The 19817-nt window shown below is 49.7% G+C and overlaps 1 protein-coding gene across 3 annotated transcripts in view; it reads right to left on the bottom strand.

Moving 5' to 3' along the window:
• Positions 1 to 19817, bottom strand: part of adcy3a (adenylate cyclase 3a) — a 163567-nt gene that overhangs the window by 81187 nt on the left and 62563 nt on the right. For 2 of the 3 annotated variants that reach the window (XM_069930586.1, XM_069930587.1), the window contains exons 5-9: positions 17028 to 17155; positions 16317 to 16475; positions 15669 to 15834; positions 14450 to 14569; positions 13483 to 13622 (exon numbers count right to left, since the gene is read on the bottom strand). In XM_069930586.1, coding sequence (XP_069786687.1) covers positions 13483 to 13622; positions 14450 to 14569; positions 15669 to 15834; positions 16317 to 16475; positions 17028 to 17155 — 713 coding nt within the window. The remainder of the gene's footprint in view (positions 1 to 13482; positions 13623 to 14449; positions 14570 to 15668; positions 15835 to 16316; positions 16476 to 17027; positions 17156 to 19817) is intronic. The other variant, XM_069930588.1, reaches the window with a different exon arrangement.

The following is a 19817-nucleotide window of genomic DNA, read 5'->3' as shown; positions in this document are numbered from 1 at the left end:
GTTTCCATTATTCCTTGAAAACCACGGCTCTCTCAAACCTTTTGCCCCTCCTTTTAACCTAACAGGAACATAAAGCTTTTGCACTCTCAAAATTAACATAATATGCGAAGTATAAAGAGGGAGGAACTGAGTGATACCTGTATTGATGGAAGGGAAAAGGAGAATGTTGTAATGTATTGGGATTCTGATTGGAAGAAGGTAATTGAAGGTGGGGTGATATTGAGCCCAGGACTGTACAAAGGATGATTTGTACCTCCGGTGTGTCTCCAGACCAGAGACACCCGACTCGAAATAAAGCTGAACCTGTTCTCCAAGACTTTGTCTCCAGAGTAGTGATTGTGAACACTTTATATTTCACAGGTTTGGGGGCTTGTCTGGGATCCTCAACTCCCACCGCTTGGCGAATGGCTATTGAAGGACGAGAAGGTGCACCCCACTGATTTCAGTGGTCTCCGATTTCCTTGCTTGCCATCAGCAGTTTGAGTGAGTGATATCTGGACAGGAGACTCTGGAGAACAGGACCTAGGAAAAGCTCCAGTAGAGGGAGTATAACAGAGCAAAGGGACTCCGGTAGGAGGAGTGGATCGGTCGGGGCAATTCTCGTGCACGAGACCCAGATAAGAAAAATTGACTATTAAGTACTACTCAGGCGACCGGAATTCTGTCAGGAGTGAGTGATCTGACAGGGATTTGGGTTATAAGAGAACCCGAGAGAAGAAGAGACTCCAGGGTGGGGGTCCCGGGATTGACATTCTCCCCAATAGTCCGTTGGGGCGGATGGTAGGAAACTGGGGTCAGGGAAAGACTAAGGAAATTATGATAACATTTTGTTATTACAAATGGCCTCAGACTCGGATTCTGGGGTCTTCGGTTTGGTGGCTCCCACTGGGGTCAGATGAAGATTGGATATGTCAGAAATTAAATTTATTCGTAAATGAAAGAAGTCCTCCAGACCTGGAGGATTCAGATTATGCATCGTGTTGGATCCAAGTGACTGAATTGTTTAAGGTTGCTGTGAAAAAAATGAGGAGGAAGACGGACCTCCCTGGGATCCTTTGAAGCACCTGCCCCCACTGTATGACAGTGAGAGGGGAGGGGAGGATCACCAGGATCCTGGTGACATCCCTCCAGAGGAACACCTACAGGTAAGAGAGTTCGTTGGGGGGGGGGGGTACTTGGGATGATGAATTCATTAAAGAGCTCATTGAAAAGTGGTGCCTGTTAGCACAAGAAAAGAGATAGGCTTGCAGGTTGCCAAACTAACGCTATAAAACTGGCAGAAGGCGGGACAGTAAACCTATGCATGTCCTTCAGAAAGAATGTGCACATAGAAAGGAGCAGAACAGGAAAAATCAGGACAGGAAAAAAGCAAAGGGTAGGTAGGAGGAAACCTCCTGCACAGGAGGATAAACAAAAACGACGTAGTCAAATGGAAGTCCTAAGGCTGATGGAGGAGGGAGAGACAAGTGACCCCGAGTACTCCTCGGGGAGCCCCTAAGGACCACCACTAGCACATCATCTGCCTGTATCTAGACCCCTAGCCAGCAATACCCAAAGTATTTTCGGATCCTGTTAATGCTTGAACCCAGAGCCATGATAAATCATCCAGCCACTGTAACCACATAACCACTGACAGCACAGAACAGGCCAGTTCGGCCCTACCAGTCCATGCCGTAGCAAATCCCCACCCTCCTAGTCCCACTGACCAGCACCTGGTCCATACCCCTCCAATCCTCTCCCTTCGTGTAATTATCCAGCCTTTCCATATAACCATATAACCACTTACAGCACAGAACAGGCCAGTTCGGCCCTACTAGTCCATGCCGTAGCAAATCCCCACCCTCCTAGTCCCACTGACCAGCACCCGGTCCATACCCCTCTAGTCCCCTCCTATCCATGTAATGATCCAGTCTTTCCTTAAATGTAACCAATGATCCCGCCTCGACCACGTCTGCCGGAAGCTCATTCCACATCCCCACCACCCTCTGCGTAAAGAAATTTCCCCTCATGTTCCCCTTATAATTTTCCCCCTTCAATCTTAAACCATGTCCTCTAGTTTGAATCTCCCCCTTTCTTAATTGAAAAAGCCTATCCACATTTACTCTGTCTGTCCCTTTCAAAATCTTAAAAACCTCTATCAAGTCCCCTCTCAATCTTCTACGCTCCAGAGAAAAAAGCCCCAGTCTGCACAACCTTTCCCTGTAACAAAGAAGTGAAGATTTAAAGTCTGTGGAAAATTCGAGAAGCTTTTGTTCAAACACGTTTGTCTCCATTGGCACAGTTTAAAAATTAAGCTGTTCTCAGTGAGGACAGAGAGAACCCAGCAGAAAAACATAAGATACCAGCGGGCAAATTGGCAGGAAGCCCATAAGAAGAGATAATACAGCCAGTTTGTTCAGAATAGGACAGAGCAGACAGAACGAAGACAGCCAGAAATACTATTAAAGGGGCCACACAAGATACCAATTTGTTTGCAGTTTAAAGTTGACCACATACCCATGATGAAGATGTGATTTTGTAACTTAATGAGGCAGCAAATAAAGTATCTAAAGGGTTTATCAGGATTGGAACCCCAAAGATTTAGTTCAACATGAGTCCTCCTCAACGAGCCTTATACCTTCCATCCAGGAGATTAGACTCCACCAGAGGGACGCCTCTGATAGAGAAATTGAGCGATGGAAATGTTCCGGTTGTGATTATGTTGATGTAGTTGAGTTTTGGGGAACCCCAGCAGGCAGGGGGTTACTATTGTGGGAAAGTGGGACATTTCAAACAGGAATGTCCCGAATTAAAGAGGGAAGGGAAGCGATCCTTCTGATGACTTTTGGGGAGGATTAAAGGGATCAGGGGTTTCTTCCAGGTGGGACCCAACAAAGAGGATGCCGTTTTTCTGGTGGACACAGAGGCCACTAGATCATCATTGAACGTTATACCAGAGGGAGTTAGATTCACTAATCCACAATTAAAGGTATCAGAAGTAGGGGGGAGAGACATGAAGACCCCTCTGTTCAAGGGGGTCTGTTTGAAGTAGGCAGGGAGGCAATTCAAGACCTGATTCTGGTTCCTCAAGCTGGGGTAAATCTGATGGGATGAGATCTGGAAATTAGACTAGGAGTCAGTACCGCTCCAGTGGAAGGACGTATAATGGTGAAATTGTACCTGTTGAGGGAAACAGGGGAGGATTGTAAACAACCCCACTCAAAATAACCCTAAAAGAGGGGTTCCAACCAGTGCGGGTGAAACAGTATCTTATTTCGGTAGAAGGATGAAGAGGCCTTCAGCCGGTAATTGAAAATTTGCTGCGAGATGAAATACTAGAAAGTTGCATCTCCCCTTATAACACCCCTGTCCTCCCTGTACGGAAAACGGATGGGACTTTCCACTTGGTCCAGGATCTACGAGAATTAAATAAGATTGTTCAGACACGACATCCAGTAGTCCCAAACCCCTATAACATATTGAATCGAATTCCCTCGGAACACGAGTGGTTTAGTGTTATAGATTTGAAAGATGCTTTTTGGAGTTGCCCCTTGGATGAGAATAGTCGGGAATTGTTTGCATTTGACCCTCACTCGGGAAGAAAACAGCAGTATCGATGGACAGTCCTCCCTCAAGGGTTTACAGAATCTCCCAATCTATTTGGGCAAGTATTAGAAGAACACCCAAGCATGACAGGAACAGTTAATGCAGTATGTAGACGACCTGTTGATTTCAGGATCAAAGGAAAATGAAATTCGTAAATCCACCATTGAGTTGCTAAACTTCTTGGGAGAGAAAGGGTTAAGAGTTTCTAAGAACAAACTGCAATTCATGGAACAGGAAGTAAGGTATTTGAGACACTTGATTAGTCAAGGGAAAAAAGAGAATCGGACCTGAACGAATTGGCGGTCCGTCTATACCTAAAAATCAAGAGATAAGGAAGTTCTCGGATTAATTGGGTATCGCCGACTGTGGATAGATAGATATGCACAGAAAGTCTGATTCTTATATGAAAAACTGGGAAGCGAAAAAGAAAATGTGGAGTGGAACCTAGAGGAGCAGCAGGAATTTAATCGCTTGAAGAAAGACTTGATTAATGCTCCGGTCCTGGCTTTGGCTGATATTAATCAGCCTTTCCACTTGTTTGTTAATGTGGAAAAAGGGATAGCTTTGGGAATGCTAGTTCAGAAAAGGAGGCCAGAGGCAACCTGTGGCATATCTCTCAAAAATGCTGGACCCAGAATCATGAGGTGGCCAGAAGGCATTCAAGCAGTAGCGGCCACGGCAATATTAGTGGAAGAAAGCCGAAAATTTACCTTTGGAGGGAGTCTGGTTGTATTCACTCCCCACACTGTCAGAATCATTTTAACTCAGAAGTCTCACAGATGGCTGACAGACTCGAGAATTTTAAAGTATGAGGCAATCTTAATGGAAAAAGACAACGATTTGTACAGATAAAAGTCTGATCCTTTCACAGTTCCTGTACTCGTCAGGAGAAGATAAAGAACCAGAGGACTCAGGGCACAACTGTAGCGAGGTGGTCAAGATGCAAATGAAAAGTCGAGATGACTTAGAAGAGGAGCCCCTCTCGGAAGGACAATGGTGGTTCATTGATAGATCGTCAAGCTGTATAGATGGGAAGAGATAGAGTGGATATGCTATCGTTGATGGAGTTACTGGAATCGAAGTGGAAACAGGGCATCTGCCCGGCAGCTGGTCTGCTCAGTCCTATGAGTTGTATGCCCTAATGAGAGCCCTGGAACTGTTGGAAGGGCAGGAAGGTACCATATATACAAATTCAAAATATGTGTTTGGAGTGGTACACACATTTGGGAAAATTTGGAAAGAACGGGGGATGATAACAGCAAGAGGAAAAGAACTGGCTCATGAGCAACTAATTGAAAAGACTTTAGAAGCATTAATCAAACCAGAAAGAATTCCCATAGTACATGTTCCAGGACATCAGAAGGGGAACTTACCGATAGCTCTTCTCAGAATTCGGACAGCCCCACGACAAGACATTAGAATATCCCCTTACGAGATGTTATTTGGACTCTCTTATTTGGGGCGGGTAGAAGGAATACCTACAGTTGAAAGTAATGATGTGTTTTTAAGGAACTATTTTCTGGCTTTCTCTTGCAGATTTAAAAGCTAAGGGTCTGCTGGCGCAGAGCCCTCCTCTGGATTTCTCTATCCACTCTGTGAATGCTGGTGACTGGGTCCTGATCAAATCCTGGAAAGAAGAAAAGCTTCAGCCCCGGTGGAACAGACCATATCTGGTACTTTGACCACAGAAACAATGGTCCGAACAAAGGAAAAAAGGTGGACACACGCTTCAAGAATAAAGGGACCAGTGGATCCACCACCAGCCACAGAAGGAAGGAAAGAGGAGTAAGAAGGGACAGAAAAGAAAACTACAATAATGAAACTTTTACGCTTACTATTTCAATTTGTACTTATACATATTATAGTTTTGCGAGTTGAACCTAAAAATTCTTTTATCTCTCTCTATGTACTAATTATGCTAAGAACCAAAATCAAACAGATTGTTGGATATGTGTGAAAATACCACACCATGGCAAGTCAGGAGTCCCCTTAGTAGCAGTCCCTCTCTCCCTACATGACTTATATACCTTGTCCAGCAACAGTGATCCAACCACTGAAGATAAATACAAAGGGTGGTCGATACGACCAAAACCCACAAAGTCACCAACTACTCAGTCTGGAGTGTTGCTTCCTTTTGAGGAGCCAACTAGGAGTTTCCAATTGCATGCAGAATTGGACCGTCACACGACTGCGAGTCCCGCACCATGTAAATGGCACATATTGGGTGTGTGGACGTAAAATTTATTCATGGTTACCCGGGGAAAAGGAATGTTGGAATCAGACAAAAGGGTTTAAATTGACCCACACACCTATAGGTTGGAGTGGATGTTGTTACCTGGCCTACTTAATTCCCCATGTCCGTGTTCTTAACCAGCTACCTGTACTAGTCTCGTTCCATGGGCAAAGCAAAAGAAGGGTGACTGAAGGTGATCGTCTCATGTGGACGTTTTTCCCGACATATGGAGCCGCACGAGTTGGGGTTGAGATTCAAGAATTTGCAGCCACCCTAGATGAACTAGTAAATGATATGGACCTGGTGCTTGGGGAAGTCCAATCCCAAGTCCGGGCAATAACTACAGAAATGGCCGCCAAGCGACTTACAGTCCTCCAAAAACGCATGGCCCTTGATTTTCTTTTAGCACAGAGAAGGGAAACTTGAGCTTTAATCGGCTCTAAATGTTGCACATACATCCCGGATGAGTCCCGGATGAGTCAGATTCGGCGGTCCATATTAAAAAGTATAGAGAGAAGATCCAGGAGGCTGGAGACAAATATCAAAAAGGAGGTGCATGGGGTGATTGGACATGGGGAGATTGGATTTCAGAGGTTGGGGGCCATGGTTAATTCACCTTGCTATATATGGTTTAATGATTCTAGTTTATTTGATTAGCCATCCTACGATGTATTATCACTAGATTAATTTGTTCAGCTACTGGAGCAAAGCAGATGGTATTAAAAAACTCCATGGCAGATGAACAATGACAAATTCAACTCATATTACAACAATTTGAGGAAACAAAAGGTGAACAATAATGCAGTTTAATCAGAAATACATGATAAAGAGAAAAAAGGAGGAATTGTGATTGAAAGTGATTACCTCGCACCATTATGTGAAAAGTGTGGAATGCAAAGTATGTAGCATCACCTACGGCTCCTAGAACGCTTCCACCAGCGTTGTCTCCGCTCCATCCTCAACATTCATTGGAGCGACTTCATCACCAACATCGAAGTACTCGAGATGGCAGAGGTCGACAGCATCGAGTCCACGCTGCTGAAGATCAAACTGCGCTGGGTAGGTCACGTCTCCAGAATGGAGGACCATCGCCTTCTCAAGATCGTGTTATATGGCGAGCTCTCCACTGGCCACCGAGACAGAGGTACACCAAAGAAGAGGTACAAGGACTGCCTAAAGAAATCTCTTGGTGCCTGCCACATTGACCTCTGCCAGTGGGCTGATATCGCCTCAAACCGTACATCTTGGCGCCTCACCGTTCAGCGGGCAGCAACCTCCTTTGAAGAAGACCGCAGAGCCCACCTCACTGACAAAAGACAAAGGAGGAAAACCCAACACCCAACCCCAACCAACCAATTTTCCCTTGCAACCGCTGCAACCGCGTCTGCCTGTCCCGCATCGGACTTGTCAGCCACAAACAAGCCTGCAGCTGACATGGACATTACCCCTCCATAAATCTTCGTCTGCGAAGCCAAGCCAAAGTAGAAGATTAGAGCTTGAGAGTAGACAGTACTAGCTAGTGGGCCCCTTCTTATCTCGAGCCCCAAGGATGCAAGGATCTGGTTCAGGCTGGTACAGTGACCTAAGGTAGTCTATAGCTAGTACTGCGCTTGCTTAATAGACACATGAATATTAACTTAGATGCCACTAAGGAGGGAATGAACTAATTAACATAACATGCGATGTATGAAGAGGGAGGAACTGAGTGATACCTGGATTGATGGAAGGGAAAAGGAGAACGTTGTAATGTATTGGGATTCTGATTGGAAGAAGGTAAATGAAGGTGGGGTGATGTTGAGCCCGGGACTGTACAAAGGAGTGATGATTCTGTACCTCCGGTGTGTCTCCAGACCACAGACACCCGACTCGAAATAAAGCTGAACCTGTTCTCCAAGACTTTGTCTCCAGAGTAGTGATTGTGAACACTTCTAAAGCCAGTCCATCCTTCTTCAAGTAAGGAGACCAGAACTGCCGCAGTTCTCCAGATGTGGCCTCATCAGGTCCTTGTACAGTTGCAGCATAACCTCCCTGCTCCTAAATTCAATTCCTCCAGCAACGATAACCTGCTGCACCTGCAAACCAACCTTCTCTGTGATTCATGCACAAACACTCCCAAGTCCTTCTGCACGACAGCACGCTGCCAGTCACTTGCCATTTAAATAATGATCTGATCTTCCATTTTTCCTTTCAAAGTGGATAACCTCACATTTGCCAACATTGTTCTCCATCTGCCAGACCCTTCCCACTCACTTAAACCTGTCTATATCTCCCTGCAGACTCTGCCAATTTTCTTTTCCACTCAATTTACTGTTAAGAATAAACTTAGATGCATGACACTCTGTCCCCTCTTCCAGGTTGTTCATGTACAGTATATCGTGAACCGATCCCTACAGCACCCCACTCACCACTGATTGCCAACCAGAACCCACTCACCACCGATTGCCAACCAGAGAACCGCCCCTCTACCCAACTCTCTGCCTTCTATTGGTTAACGGTTAACCAGAATACTAAGAATAGAGTCGGACTTCCTGGCCACCGCCAATGCGATTAACACAAATTGGATTTGAAACTTGGACAGCTTCATTGTTAGCCTTTTATGTCCATTATATTCCCCAGCAGGAACACCTCTGGGTCCTGAAGGAACTGCTTACCAATAATTTTTTCCCAGGACTTGGCCTAGATCCACCCAAAAGGGCCTCACCTTGGCACACGACCAAGTTGCATGTACAAACATCCTGGCTGCAACTCCACACTTGAAGCATTTGTCCAGGTGTTCTGGCTTTGATTTATGGATTTTCTGCGGCGTTAAGTACAACTGGTGCAAAAAGGTATACTGGACCAGCCTGTACCTTGCATTAAATTAACATGGGATTATAGTCTGGGCGGATTGAGATTGCTGGACTTCAAAAAATATTATTGGGCGGCTCAGTCGATAGATATCACCTCCCTTTTTCAGGGAGGAGATGTACCATCCTGGGCACAAATTGATCAGCACCTGGTGGGCGAGAAAATAGCAGAGGATTTTATTTATAAATGGGACATTAAATTGTTGACAGGGAAGAAGGGCAGCCCCATATTAAAAAGTATCTGGGCCAAAATCAACCAGTATTTGGATATTAAGATGGGGCTGTCACCAAAAACGCCTTGACTCCGATAAATTAATATCACTGACAGTGTGTAACAAGATTCTGGACAACTGGCTCCGTAATGGAGTCACATGTATAGAGGACTGTTACGAGCAAGGGCAGTTAATGTCATTTGAGCAGCTTAAAAATAAATATGATTTACTGAATAAAGCATTCAAATAAGGCATTTTCTATGGGGCGTATTAGGTCCGGGTACGGTCCTACCTCATTGCAGTAACATAGAGGCCCTGATTTGAAGGGGGATCGGCAAGAAATTTATTTCAGCAATGAATTTATTACCTGTTCCAGTCAGAGGGACCCAAACTGGGCCTTCACAGGTCGAGAGAAAGATGGGAATCGGACATGGGTATTACAACTGATGAGAGGTGCTGGTCCGACCTGTGTAACGGTAATCTGCCAACGATGGCAGTTCACAATCTCGTATACATGTACATATATTCCTTTTCTCTCTGACTATATATACAAGCCCGCATCATTGCCCACCCCCCTCCCCCCAGCCCCCTCCCCCTACCCCCCTCCCCCACCCCTGTCCCCCACCTATAAAACTAAACAATTTGTTCATGCTCCAATGTCGATAACAATAACATTAAGGAAATGAATAATAAAAAGAAACGAGAAAAGAAACAGGGACCATCACAGCTCAACGGGTGGCTTCTGGGTCGGGGCTCATTCCTGACTTTCCCTGATCGGGATCAGTGCGGGAGAGAGGGAGCCACAGCAGAGAACGGTAAAACAATCACTCCCATGCATCTATGGCTGCCAAATCTTCCGAAAGGTGCTGTACTTGTTTCTCAGATTGTAGGTTATTTTCTCCAGGGGAATGCAACTTTGCATTTCCTTGTTCCATCGCTTGATACTGAGAATAGAGTCGGACTTCCTGGCCACCGCCAATGCGATTAACACAAATTGGATTTGAAACTTGGACAGCTTCATTGTTAGCCTGATGTCCATTATATTCCCCAGCAGGAACACCTCTGGGTCCTGAAGGAACTGCTTACCAATAATTTTTTCCCAGGACTTGGCCTAGATTCACCCAAAAGGGCCTCACCTTGGCACACGACCAGATTGCAAGTACAAACATCCCGGCTGCAACTCCACATTTGAAGCGTTTGTCCAGGTGTTCTGGCTTTGATCTATGGATTTTCTGCGGCGTTATGTACAACTGGTGCAAAATGTTATACTGGACCAGCCTGTACCAGGTCAGACCAGCACCTCTCATCAGTTGTAATACCCAAGTCCGATTCCCATCTTTCTCTCGACCTGTGAAGGCCCAGTTTGGGTCCCTCTGACTGGAACAGGTAATAAATTCATTGCTGAAATAAATTTCTTGCCGATCCCCCTTCAAATCAGGGCCTCTATGTTACTGCAATGAGGTAGGACCGTACCCGGACCTAATACGCCCCATAGAAAATGCCTTATTTGAATGCTTTATTCAGTAAATCATATTTATTTTTAAGCTGCTCAAATGACATTAACTGCCCTTGCTCGTAACAGTCCTCTATACATCTGACTCCATTACGGAGCCAGTTGTCCAGAATCTTGTTACACACTGTCAGTGATATTAATTTATCGGAGTCAAGGGCGTTTTTGGTGACAGCCCCATCTTAATATTCAAATACTGGTTGATTTTGGCCGAGATACTAATCACTTGTTTTAATATGGGGCTGCCTTTCTTCCCTGTCAACAATTTAATGTCCTATTTATAAATAAAATCCTCTGCTATCTTCTCGCCCACCAGGTGCTGATCAATTTGTGCCCAGGATGGTACATCTCCTCCCTGAAAAAGGGAGGTGATGTCTATCGACTGAGCCGCCCAATAATATTTTTTGAAGTCCAGCAATCCCAATCCGCCCAGACTATAATCCCATGTTAATTTTTCCAGAGATCCTTGGTACCTTACCATTCCAAAGAAACCTCCTAACCATATCTCTTCTCATTCTTGTGAATTTGAGTGAGTTTAATCTCAGACGATTTAGTCTCTGCTCGTAGGTTAACCCCCTCACCTCCAGGATCAACTTGGTGAATGAACCTTCTCTAGACAGCCTCCAAGGCCAGTATCTCCTTCCTCAAGTCTGGAGGCCAGACTGCACACAGTTCTCCAGGTGCAGCCTCACCAGTACCTTGTACAGTTGCAGCGTGACCTTCCCTGCTCTTGAATTCAATTCCTCTGGCGATGGAGGCCAACGCTCCATTTATCTTCTTAATAACCTGTTGTACCTGCAACCCAACCTTTTGTGATCCATGCACAAGCCCTCCCAAGTCCTTCTGCATGACTGCACCTGCTGCAGTTTTCACATTTAAATAATAATCTGTTCTATCTTTCCAACCAAAGTGGATGACCTCGCGTTTGCTAACGTTGTTTTCCATCTGCCAGACTTTTGCTCACTCACCTCCCTTAACTAGATCCTTCTGCAGCCTCTCCACATCCTCTGTACAATTTGCTTTTCCACTCAATTTAGTCTCATCCGCAAACTTGGCGACAAAACCCTCTGTCCCCTCTTCCAAATCATCGATGTAAATGGTGAACAGCTGCGGGCCCAGCACCGACCCCTGCAGCCCCCACTTCCCACTGTCTGCCAATCAGAAAAACACCCATTTATCCCGACACTCTGCCTTCTGTCAGTTCACCAATCCTCAATCCATGCCAATATACTTCCCCTGCTCTATTAATTCCCATCTTATTGATAAGTTTCTTGTGTGGCAACTTATCAAACACCTTCTGGAAATCCAAATATCCAACATCAACTTGTTCCCCTCTATCTACTGCACCCATTATTTCCACAAAGAACTCCAGCAAGTTTGTCAAACAAGACCTGCCCTTTCTGAATCCATGCTGCGTCTGCTTGATGGAACCTTTTCATTCTAAATGTCTCGCTATTTCATCCAGCTTCAAGCATTTTCCCGACTACAGACGTTAAGCTAACTGGCCGATTGTTACCCGTCTCCTGCCTGCATCCCTTTTAAAAAATGGTGTGACATTTTCTGTCTTCCAGTCTGCCGGGACCTGCCCAGAATCCAGAGAATGTTGGTAAATGACGACCAACGCATCAACTATAACTCCCGCCATTTCCCTCAGTTCCCTGTGACGCATCCCATCAGGACCAGGGGATTTGTCTGCTTTCAGTCCCATTAGTTTGCTCATCATTATCTCTTTTGTAACAATTATTTTATCGAGGTCCTCACCTCCCTTCACATCCCCATCTTCACTCTTTGGCTGGACGTGTCTTCCACTGTGAAGACTGACACACAATATCTGTTCAGTGCCTCGGCCATTACTCAATATCAATCTCCCTCTCTCGTCTTCCAAGGGAACTTTGTTGACTTGAGTCACCCTCTTCTGTATTATATATTTATAACATTTTTTGCTACCTGTTTTTATATTTTGTGCTAATTTCCCTTCAGAATCCTCTTTCCTTATTTCCCGTTGATGTCCTTTTAAAGTTTTCCCACTCCTTCACTTTCCCTCTACTCCTGGCCACTTTGTACACACGAGTTTTTAATTTTATACTTCCCTTTATTTCTGTAGTTACCCAAGGCTGACTCTTCCCTCTCTGACTGCCCTTATTTTTAATAGGAATATATTTTTGTTGAGCTCTGTGAAAAATCTTTTCTCATAATATACCCTCTTTTTTTCATTTTGTGGTCCTTTGTGGCTTTTTAAAGTTTTCCCAATCTTCTCGATTCCCATGGATCTTGGTGACTTCGTACACACGAGCTTTTATTTGAAGCCTTTATCTGCTTAATTACCCAGTGCTGTCAGCCCCACCCTCACTGTCCTGCTTCTTCCTGAAATATACTTTTGTCAGGCACCATGAAAAATCCCTATAGATTCTTCCACTGTCATCTGGGGAGGGGTGGGGATAGAGGCAGGGTGCAACGGGGAGGGTTGGGAATAGGGGCAGGGTGCGACAGGGAGGGGTAGGGATATGGGCAGGGAGCGACGGGGAGGGGTAGGGATAAGGGCAGGGTGTGACAGGGAGGGGTGGGGATAGGGGCATGGAGTGACAGGGAGGGGTGGAGATAGGGACAGGCTGCGACAGGAAGGGGTAGGGATAGGGGCAGGGTGCGACAGGGAGGGGTGGGGATAGGGGCAGGGTGCGACAGGGAGGGGTGGGATGGGAACAGGTGCGGAAAGTTGGGAATAGTTGAGTGGGGGATGGATGGGACAGGGAGGGCAGGGTGAGGATGGAGGGGGGGAAGGGTAAGACTGGTGAAAGGTAACAGGGAATGGGGTGAGGGGGAGGGTGACGGTGAAGGCAACAGGGAAGGACAATGGGGTAAGGGCGATGGGGAAGGGTGATGGGGAAGGGTGAGGGGATGGACGATGGGGGAAGGGTGAGGGGGAGGGTGATGGGGAAGGGTGAGGGGGAGGGTGATGGGGAAGGGTGAGGGGGAAGGGAGGGAGATGGACGATGGGGAAGGGTGAGGGGGATGGACGATGGGGAAGGGTGACGGGGAGGGTGATGGGGAACGGTGAGGGGGATGGACGATGGGGAAGGGTGAGGGGGATGGACTCACGCCTGTATGCTCTTCCATTCATTCAGGGCCAGGTCCAGTAAACGGTTCAGCTCGCGTTCGTTCTGCTCGTTGACCACACGGTTGGAAACGTCCTGTAAACGCAGGCGCCTCCGCGGGTTGGGGAATGAGGGGTTCACCACCTACCAGGGGGGCCAGAGGGGAGAGTGAGGGACCCATAATACCCAGGGGTCTGAACCCCTCCTCTCTTCCCCATCCCCCCTTCCCACACCGCTTGCCCACCCTTACCCCTCTCCAAACATCTCTCATCTCTTCCCCACCTCCTCAAAACTCTCACTCCATCACACTCCCCTCCACATTCTCCCCCTCACACCAAACTACCCTTCCCCACACTCCCCTCACCTTTCCCAATACTCCCGCCCACCAAATCCTAGGAGAATGAGAGGGGGATCTCATTGAAACATTTGGAATGTTGAAAGGTGTGGGCAAAGTAAATGTAGAAAGGTTGTTCCCCACAGTGGGAGAGTCTAGGACAAGAGGGAACAACTTCAGGATTGAAGGGTGTCTACTTAGAACGGAGATATGTTGGAAGTAGGTGTATCTGTGGAATTTGTCGCCACAAAGGGTTGTGGAGGTCGGGTCATTTGGTGTATTTAAGGCAGAGATCAATCAGTTCTTGATTAGCCTGGGCACCAAAGGTTATGTGGAGAAGGCCGGACAGTGTGGCTGAGTGGGGAAATGGATCAGCTCATGATTTAATGGCGGGGCAGACTCGATGGGCTGAATGGCCAATTTCTGCTCCTGCATCTTGTGGCCTTGTGCGTATATCTGGACCAGCAACATCTGGATTTGTTTCATTCCTCTTCTCCCTCGGTAAATGGAAAGGTCCAGTGACCTGGGCCATTCTCTTCCCCTTCAGCTGGCCTCCCCCACCCCCCTTTCCCTTTCCATTCACCAACCTACTGCTGCTAGGATCACTATTCCCCAAATTCTCCCAGCCAGCACTGACCTGTGTGTCCGTGTCCGTGAGATCATCAGGGCTGGAACAGGGTGATTGGATGCCTCCGCGGTCAGATGTGGTATCAATCAGCAGAGGCGAGTTCCCATTGGATGAGGCCAGGGAGTGGTTCTGGGAGAGAGCGAAGAGAGGTGATTGGTCACCATATTACCATATAACCACTTACAGCACAGAACAGGCCAGTTCGGCCCTACTAGTCCATGCCGTAGCAAATCCCCACCCTCCTAGTCCCACTGACCAGCACCCGGTCCATACCCCTCTAGTCCCCTCCCATCCATGTAACGATCCAGTCTTTCCTTAAATGTAACCAATGATCCCGCCTCGACCACGTCTGCCGGAAGCTCATTCCACATCCCCACCACCCTCTGCGTAAAGAAATTTCCCCTCATGTTCCCCTTATAATTTTCCCCCTTCAATCTTAAACCATGCCCTCTAGTTTGAATCTCCCCACTCTTAATTGAAAAAGCCTATCCACATTTACTCTGTCTGTGCTTTTTAAAATCTTAAACACCTCTATCAAGTCCCCTCTCAATCTTCTATGCTCCAGAGAAAAAAGCCCCAGTCTGCACAACCTTTCCCTGGAACTCAGACCCTGAAATCCTGTCAACATTCTCGTGAACCTTCTCTGCACTCTCTATTTTGTTTATATCTTTCCTATAATTGGGTGACCAAAACTGTACACAGTACTCCAAATTTGGCCTCACCAATGCCTTGTACAATTTCATCATAACCTCCCTACTCTTGAATTCAATACTCCGATTGATGAAGGCCAACATTCCAAATGCCTTCTTCACCACACCATCTCCCTGAGTATCAGCCTTGAGGGTACTATTTACCACAACTCCTAAATCCCTTTGTTGCTCTGCACTCCTCAATAGCCTACCATTTTATGCATATGACCTATTTAGATTTGGTCCAACGGTGGGTGGGGGGTTTGGGGACAGGAAGGGATGGAGATGGGGGGGGAACTGAAACAGTGGGGGTGGGGAACAGAGATGGGGAACAGAGACTGGGAGTGGGTGGGGACAGAGACTGGGTTGGAGATGGGAGACGATGGGTGGGGACAGAGACAGAGGGAATGGAGATAGGGTGGGGACAAAGACAGGTGACGGGAATGAAGACAGGGACGGAGATGGAGATGGGGGTAGGGATGTGGGTGGGTGGAAAGGAGGAGGGGAGGTAGGAGGGGAAGTTCCAGGACGGGCCTCACCACACCATTGACGTGGGTCCTGTTCTGGGTGACATGCGGCACCACCACCAGATAAGTGCGGATCCCCCTCTGCCGCAGGTACTCGTCCCGCAGGGCGCCCTCGCCCGGCTCCAGGTCAAACTCACCGTGCAGACAGTCCCGCGTGGTCTCAGAGATGTGTACCCTCCTGGGCAGAGAAACAGGGTTCGTCACCCCCACCCCCACACACCCCCCAAACACTCTCCACTCCCACAGCCCACGCTCCCTGGTGTAATCTTGGACAGGGGGAGTAACTCAAAGGGAGTGACCTGGGGGAGGGGTGAAACTGACCCTGTGGGGATGGGGAGAGACCCAGGGGGGAGTAAGTGACTCAGTGGGGGGGGAAGGGGTGTCCTGGTGGAGGGGATGGGGTGACCCGGAGGGAGGGCATAACTGAGGGGATGACCTGGGGTGGAGGAGGTGACCCAGAGGGGAGGGGGTGACTGAGGGTGACCCCATGTGCAGGGACCCGTAGATCCTCGCTGGAGTTTGGGTGGAGACCTCCCCCCCCAACACCTCCTGTAGCACCCGCACTGCAATCCCCTGGCAATGGTGGTGCGGATGGGTCACAGTGACCAGCACGGATGGGACAGGCTGAAGGGCCTGTGGCAGGGTGAAGGAAGCCGATACCCAGGGACGCCTCCTGCCTCCATCTTGTTGGCCAGGGTGACGTCAGTGGACCAGACGTCGTACTGCCAGTTCCTCTGGCCCAGGACTCCTCCCAGCACTGTCCCACTGTGGATTCCAACCCGCATGTTCACATCCGTCCTGGTCTTCACACGCACCGACCTGTGGGGGGGATAGACACCCAGCACAGCGTCAGCATTTGGGGAGCTGGTGGGAAGAGAGGCTGGAGCAGGGGAAGAGGGGACCCAGCACAGCGTCAGCATTTGGGAGCTGGTGGGAAGAGAGGCTGGAGCAGGGGAAGAGGGGTGGGGGTTTGGGGAGAGGGTCCCGGGAACGGGGGGGAGGAGCGGGGAACGGAGGGAGGGGCTGGGACAGGGCGAGAGGGGCCGGGACAGGGGGAAAGGAGCCTGGCATGGGGAGAGCGACCTGGGCACCAAAAGGTTTCTGAACACAAGTTGGGGTGTGGAACAAGTTGCCAGATGAAATGGTAATCTGGGCTCAATTTTAACATGGAAGAAGAATTTGGACAGGTTTATGGATGGGAGGGGTATAGAGGGATATGGACTGGGTACAAGTCAGTGGGACGAGGCAGAAAAATGGTTCAGCACAGACTAGAAGAGCATGTTTCTGTCTGTAATGTTCTAAGGTCAAGATTTGGTTGGACGATGATTGGGTGAAGGGTCTGCATGGGGTTGCGTTGGGGACAGTACTCACGAGATGGCCTTCACCATGGCGAGCCCCATGTTTATAGAGCATACGGCGTGATCATCCCGCGGGTCCGGGAGCCCACAGATGCAGTAGTAGCAATCGCCCAGGATCTTAATACGCAGCTGGTGGTACCTCTGTACGACGGGCACCGGTCAGGACTGGGTCTACACCCTGTGTCTCATCCCCTCATAACCCCAATCCCACCCTTCATCCTTTACCCACACTGTCACCCTCTCAATCACCCCTGATCCTCTCACCCAACCCATCACCCTCTCACCCACCCACATCCTCACCCGCACACACATCCCTCACCCACCCCCTCACCCACCCCCTCACCCATCCCCTCACCCTCACACACCCCCTCACTCACTCCCTGATCCCCTCAGCCACCCCCTCACCATTTCACCCCACACCCACTCACCCCATTACCCTCTGATCTACCCCCAACACCCTCACCCACCCCCACCCATCTTCACCCATCCCCTCACCTTCTCACCCACCCCTCACCCATCCCCTCACACTCTCACCCACCCATCAACTTCTCACCTACACCCACCTACCCCCCACCCATTCCTTCACCTTCTCACCCACCCTCAACCATCCCCTCACCCACTTACTCACCCCTCTCGCCTCTAACCCACCCCCTCACCCTCTAACCCACCCCCTCACCCTCTCACCTAACTCCACCCACCCTCTCACCCTCCACAAACACCCTTCACCTTCTCATCCAACCCTCATGCACCCCTCACCCTCTCACAGACCCACACCCACCACTCACGACCCCCAACACACCCTCAGCCAATACCTCACCTTTTCACCCACCCCACATCCATTCCCTTCACCTACCAATCACCAAATCCTACCTCCCCCTCCCCTAGCCTTTCATTTCCAGGGATGGTGAGCGAGTCAGTGGGTTTGTGTTGGAGGGAGTGTTGGAAGATTGGTGTCGGGAGTGGGAGAGACGATGTTGAGTGTGACAGTGGGTTAGTCAGAGAGTTTGGCGGCGATAGTGTCGGCGAATATGTTGATGTGTGTGATGGTGAGTTTGTCAGTGTGTGTGTGTATGGGTGAATGTGTGGGTGGGGTGTGAGTGAGGGAGTGGGTGAGTGTGTGGGTGAGGTAGTGGGTGAGGGTGTGGGTGAGGGGAGTGGGTGAGGGTGAGGGAGTGGGTGAGGGTGAGGGAGTGGGTGAGGGTGTGGGTGAGGGAGTGGGTGAGGGAGTGAGTGAGGGTGTGGGTGATGGTGAGGAAGTGGGTGAGGGTGTGGGTGAGGGTGTGGGTGACGGTGGGTGAGTGTGTGGGTGAGGTAGTGGGTGAGGGTGTGGGTGAGGGAGTGGGTGAGGGAGTGGGTGAGGGTGTGGTGAGGGAGTGGGTGAGGGAGTGAGTGAGGGTATGGGTGATGGTGAGGGAGTGGGTGAGGGTGTGGGTGAGGTAGTGGGTGAGGGTGTGGGTGAGGGAGTGGGTGAGGGTGAGGGAGTGGGTGAGGGTGAGGGATTGGGTGAGGGTGAGGGAGTGGGTGAGGGTGTGGGTGAGGGAGTGGTTGAGGATAGTGGGTGAGGGAGTGGGTGAGGGTGAGGGTGGGTGAGGGAGTGGGTGAGGGTGTGGGTGAGGGTGGGGGTGAGGGAGTGGTTGAGGATAGTGGGTGAGGGAGTGGGTGAGGGTGAGGGAGTGGGTGAGGGTGAGGGAGTGGGTGAGGGTGAGGGAGTGGGTGAGGGTGTGGGTGAGGGAGTGGTTGAGGGAGTGGGTAAGTGTGAGGGTAAGGGTATGGGTGAGGGTGTGTGTGAGAGAGTGTGTGAGGGAGTGGGTGAAAGTGTGGGTGAGGGAATGGGTGAGGGTGGGGGTGAGGGAGTGGTTGAGGATAGTGGGCGAGGGAGTGGGTGAGGGTGAGGGAGTGGGTGAGGGTGAGGGAGTGGGTGAGGGTGAGGGAGTGGGTGAGGGTGTGGGTGAGGAAGTGGTTGAGGGAGTTGATGAGGGAGTGGATGAGGAAGTGGTTGAGGAGTGGGTAAGTGTGAGGGTAAGGGTATGGGTGAGGGTGTGTGTGTGAGAGTATGTGAGGGAGTGGGTGAAAGTGTGGGTGAGGGAATGGGTGAGGGTGGGGGTGAGGGTGAGGGAGTGGGTGAGGGTGTGGGTGAAGGTGTGGGTGAGGGAGTGGGTGAGGGAGTGGGTGAGGAGGTGGGTGAGGGTGTGGGTGAGGGAGTGGGTGAGGGTGTGGGTGAGGGAGTGGTTGAGGATAGTTGGTGAGGGAGTGGGTGAGGGTGAGGGAGTGGGTGAGGGTGAGGGAGTGGGTGAGGGTGTGGGTGAAGGTGTGGGTGAGGGAGTGGGTGAGGGAGTGGGTGAGGGTGAGGGAGTGGGTGAGGGTGAGGGAGTGGGTGAGGGTGAGGGAGTGGGTGAGGGTGTGGGTGAGGGAGTGGTTGAGGGAGTGGGTAAGTGTGAGGGTAAGGGTATGGGTGAGGGTGTGTGTGTGAGAGTATGTGAGGGGAGTGGGTGAAAGTGTGGGTGAGGGAATGGGTGAGGGTGGGGGTGAGGGTGAGGGAGTGGGTGAGGGTGTGGGTGAAGGTGTGGGTGAGGGAGTGGGTGAGGGAGTGGGTGAGGAGGTGGGGTGAGGGTGTGGGTGAGGGTGTGGGTGAGGGGAGTGGGTGAGGGAGAGGGTGAGGGAGTGGGTGAGGGTATGGGTGAGGATAGTGGGTGAGGATAGTGGGTGAGGGTAGTGGGTAAGGGTGTGGGTGAGGAAGTGGGAGAGGGTGGGATAGGGTGTGGGTGAGGAAGTGGGTGAGGGTGTGGGTGAGGTGTGGGTGAGG

Source organism: Narcine bancroftii, chromosome 4 (genome assembly GCF_036971445.1).
Source record: "Narcine bancroftii isolate sNarBan1 chromosome 4, sNarBan1.hap1, whole genome shotgun sequence".
NCBI classification, from domain to species: Eukaryota; Metazoa; Chordata; class Chondrichthyes; order Torpediniformes; family Narcinidae; genus Narcine; species Narcine bancroftii.
The sequence above is the reverse complement of the archived record's forward strand: the minus strand, read 5'-3'. Positions and strand labels throughout refer to the sequence as shown.